This window comes from Salmo salar, chromosome ssa09 (genome assembly GCF_905237065.1).
Source record: "Salmo salar chromosome ssa09, Ssal_v3.1, whole genome shotgun sequence".
NCBI classification, from domain to species: domain Eukaryota; kingdom Metazoa; phylum Chordata; class Actinopteri; order Salmoniformes; family Salmonidae; genus Salmo; species Salmo salar.
In genome coordinates, this window is record NC_059450.1 from 58,831,349 (window position 1) to 58,835,833 (window position 4,485).

A 4,485-nucleotide genomic window follows, 5' to 3' on the forward strand; every position below is an offset into this window, starting at 1 on the left:
CTACAAATGGGAACTAATATGGCACTAAATCTTGTCACTAACAAAAACAAATCCCGTCATCTCAGTGTCAGTCTAGAAATTGATTATGATTGGACACCTGCGCCTGCCTGAACGACATTATGTGGACAGTAATGCCTTAAATCACAGACATGATGTTACGTGCCTAGGTTGAAATTAAAATGGACCCAGACTAAAAAGCATGGGGCTATTTGTTTTATTTTCAAAGCAAAACCACACCATTGTGTGTCTGGTACCAATTATTCACGAGTCAGGTTGGATATGACTTTAGCCAAAGGAGTAATGGTGTAGAGTGGGCAGCCAGTATGGCCATTTGCTTTTGTGCCACAAGCCTGTGGGATTCTGAGCAATTTAAAAGCGTCCTTCTCCCCTCCGTCTTCCCCCGGAATAGTTATTCTGCGCTCCTAGCGCCACTCCACTGCCGCATGCTGTTTAGCACTCATTGTATGATCGCAATCACACGACGTGGAAATAACCACCGGTTTGAGCTAGTCGTCCTCCATAATCATTTCGAACCGCGTTTGGAGATGTGGATGCTTGCATAACAGTGTGGATGGGGGGGCGAGCAGGGTCATGAGGGTGAACATTACCTTTCAGTTGGATTTCGGGGGTCGCTACCGCAGAAGGAACGCGCTCTTCCTATCAATAATTAATCCATTCCTGAAGCAGCGGGAAAGCGGGAGAGAGCACGCAGCTCAGGAGATCCAAGTTTTGAACTGCAGTCACCGGCGTATCATGTCACAATCTGACAGTGCTTCGAGACGGGCTGACGAGGAGGACAAAGGAGGATGAAGGAGGGAGAGGGACCGGGAGTGGTAGAGGAGGAATATAATGAAGTTGAGTGGGAAAGGACTGTGTACCATCGTGTCCAGCACCCTCCTCTTCGTCTGCGCCGTGAGCGAAGTTGTTGTCGGATTCAAATGCATCTCGCTGGGCACCAAAGTAAAAGTGCATTTTCACCTGTCGACCGCGGCTGGGGCTTTCTACTCGGGGATACTGGTCGGACTAGGGCAGGCGCTGCTGGGCTTTGCGCTGCTTTGTTGCAAAGGGAAGCCCGGGTGTCGGAATTTCTTTCTCATGGGTATCCTGGTGTTTTTGTTGGGAGTTCTCACCGCTTTCTCCGGCGCAGTGGTGGACGGGGACACTGTGTCTCTTGTGGAGCGCAAATATTCCCATTATTGCCTAGACATAGACTCTGTGGAATTAACCACCATCTGCAACCAACTGAAGGATTATCAGAAAAGTCTAGTCCTCTCGACCATTTTTAGCACTTTGGAATGCCTTCTTGGGCTTATGAACTTGGTGATCATCAAAAGGTACAAAACAGCGCAATTTTACAGACGGAGGCAATCACATAGGCAGAGCGCGGGGGATATTCTTTGCAGTGAGGAGCAAGACTTCACCGTGTCCGAATTCCAACCGGTTTCCTATATTAACTTGGGGATATTTCACGTGTTCGACGAGGCAGGTGTGGAAGTACAATGCAGGGGCCACCCGTCTATCGAGCTCCCTGGTTATTCACCCACGGATCCCGAGCTCAACCATTCCTACCCTTTTTCTTACCCGCTCCCGAACGAGCTACCGCCCGCGTACGAAGACATTTTCCCTGGAGACGAAAGTAACAAATAGCAACTCACTCAGAACAAACAAAGTTGCAACATGGGCTCTAAATTCTGCAATGACAATCACTGTATTTTCCCCTTCGGCCTATTTAGTGTTGAGACAAACAATCGTGGAAAGATTCTTACCTAAACAGTTTTACTTTCACAGCCGAAAACGGTATCGCCTTCATGCGTATTTTTCTTAGCAAAGGTAGCCTCCATCTGGTACACTGGCAGTATATGCACATCTACCATTATACTGCCAATGAACTCGCCTATTGCCATCGGTCAAAATAGTGAAAATTCCATGGTAATAAATATACTTACAACAGATCTATAAACCATTAGATGCTACCATACGAGATCAGATATCAAATAAGCATTTGTGTTTTGAATACAGATTGTATACACATCATATGCCCATATAGTTTGCTGTTGTTATTGTTTCCTTTAAAATATGAATAAAAGTGTATTTACTCTCACCTGATGTTAGAAGTTCTATTTAAAAGTCAACCTCAATTTTACCTTCACACTCTTAACATCTACGACCTGTAATGAGTCTTGCACACCCAACAGGTGTAGCCCATTAAATTAGGCGAGTGCTTGACAGAACAAGATCATAGACAGGCCCACATCATTAAACTCTAAAATGAAATCCCTTTACCATATACATGCAATACAGAAGTCATGAAAAAGTTGTATGTATTAGATGTATTCCCCTTCCACCTTTTATCTCACTTAGCAGCGGGCCAATTGCTCTTGTTCTCACTGTAGTATAACCTAATGGGTAGCCTGCATTTGTCCCACATGCTTCACTAAATGGCCACTAAACCATTGAATAATGGCACATTATTGCCCTACATAATGCACTACTTTTTTTTTTACCAGGGCCATAGGTCTCTGGTCAAAAGTAATGTACTTTATAGGGAACTGGGACATGCTGCTGTGATGAACGAGACACTCTCCTCTCCCCCGATGCAAAATTAGTTCTGATAGAGTGAACAATAGGTGAACAATAGGTAGGTAAAGAAATAAAAACAACATTAAAAAGACAGGCTATATACAGTAGCGAGGCAACATACAGACACCGGTTAGTCAGGCTGATTGAGGTAGTATGTACATGTAGATATAGTTAAAGTGGCTATGCATATATGATGAACAGAGAGTAGCGTAAAAGAGGGGTTGGCGGGTGGCGGGACACAATGCAAATAGCCCGGTTAGCCAATGTGCGGGAGCACTGGTTGTTCGGCCCAATTGAGGTAGTATGTACATGAATGTATAGTTAAAGTGACTATGCATATATGATAAACAAAGAGTAGCAGCAGCATAAAAAGAGTGGTTGGGGGGGCACACAATGCAAATAGTCTGGGTAGCCATTTGATTACCTGTTCAGGAGTCTTATGGCTTGGAGGTAAAAACTGTTGAGAAGCCTTTTTGTCCAAGACTTGGCACTCTGGTACCGCTTGCCATGCGGTAGTAGAGAGAACAGTCAATGACTGGGGTGGCTGCGGTCTTTGACAATTTTTAGGGCCTTCCTCTGACACTGCCTGGTGTAGAAGTCCAGGATGGCAGGCAGCTTAGCCCCAGTGATGTACTGGACCATACGCACTACCCTCTGTAATGCCTTGCGGTCAGAGGCCGAGCAATTGCCGTACCAGGCAGTGATGCAACCAGTCAGGATTCTCTCGATGTTGCAGCTATAAAACCTTTTGAGGATCTCAGGACCCATGTCAAATCTTTTTAGTTTCCTGAGGGGGAATAGGCTTTGTCGTGCCCTCTTCACGACTGTCTTGGTGTGTTTGGACCATTCTAGTTTGTTGTTGATGTGGACGCCAAGGAACTTGAAGCTCTCAACCTGCTCCACTACAGCCCCGTCAATGAGAATGGGGGTGTGCTCGGTCCTCCTTTTCCTGTAGTCCACAATCATCTCCTTAGTCTTTGTTACGTTGAGGGATAGGTTGTTATTATGGCACCACCCGGCCAGGTCTCTGACCTCCAGACTATAGGCTGTCTCGTTGTTGTCGGTGATCAGGCCTACCACTGTTGTGTCGTCTGCAAACTTAATGATGGTGTTGGAGTCGTGCCTGGCCATGCAGTCGTGGGTGAACAGGGAGTACAGGAGGGGACTGAGCATGCACCCCTGGGGAGCTCCAGTGTTGAGGATCAGCGTGGCAGATGTGTTGCTACCAACCCTCACCACCTGGGGACGGCCCCCATTTCCCTCATTAAAATGCAAACCAATTTCTAACATTTTTGACATGCGTTTTTCTGGATTTTTTTTTTTTTTTTCGTGTCACCGGGCAGCTCGCGGCTGTGCTTCCCTTTGTAGTCTGTAATAGTTTAAGCCCTGCCACATAAGACGAGTGTCAGAGCCGGTGAAGTATGATTCAATCTTAGCCCTGTAATGACACTTTGCCTGTTTGATGGTTCGTCGCAGGGCATAGCAGGATTTCTTGTAAGCTTCCAGGTTAGAGTCCCGCACCTTGATAGCGGCAGCTCTACCCTTTAGCTCAGTGCGAATGTTGCCTGTAATCCATGGCTTCTGGTTGGGGTATGTGAGTACAGTCACTGTGGGGACGACGTCCTCGATGCACTTATTGATGAAGCCAGTGACTGATGTGGTGTACTCCTCAATGCCATCGGAAGAATCCCGGAACATATTCCACTCTGTGATACTAAAACAGTTCTGTAGTTTAGCATCTGCTTCATCTGACCACTTTTTTATAGACCGAGTCACTGGGGCTTCCTGCTTTAATGTTTGCTTGTAAGCAGGAATCAGGAGGATAGAGTTGTGGTCGGATTTACCAAATGGAGTGCGAGGGAGAGCTTTGTATGCGTCTCTGTGTGTGGAGTACAGGTGATCTAG

The 4,485-nt window shown here is 46.3% G+C and overlaps 1 protein-coding gene across 1 annotated transcript; it reads left to right on the forward strand.

Moving 5' to 3' along the window:
- Positions 1 to 229: 229 nt before the first annotated feature.
- On the forward strand, positions 230 to 2,095 carry tmem271 (transmembrane protein 271). Its single transcript, XM_045723840.1, has one exon. It carries the CDS (start codon positions 850 to 852, stop codon positions 1,645 to 1,647), a length of 798 nt encoding a protein of 265 aa, XP_045579796.1. The 5' UTR covers positions 230 to 849; the 3' UTR covers positions 1,648 to 2,095.
- The last annotated feature ends 2,390 nt before the right edge of the window (positions 2,096 to 4,485 follow it).

Excerpts from the sequence above, each read along its gene's own strand:
- tmem271 (XM_045723840.1), top strand. The coding sequence starts at position 850 with ATGAAGTTGAGTGGGAAAGGACTGTGTACCATCGTGTCCAGCACCCTC.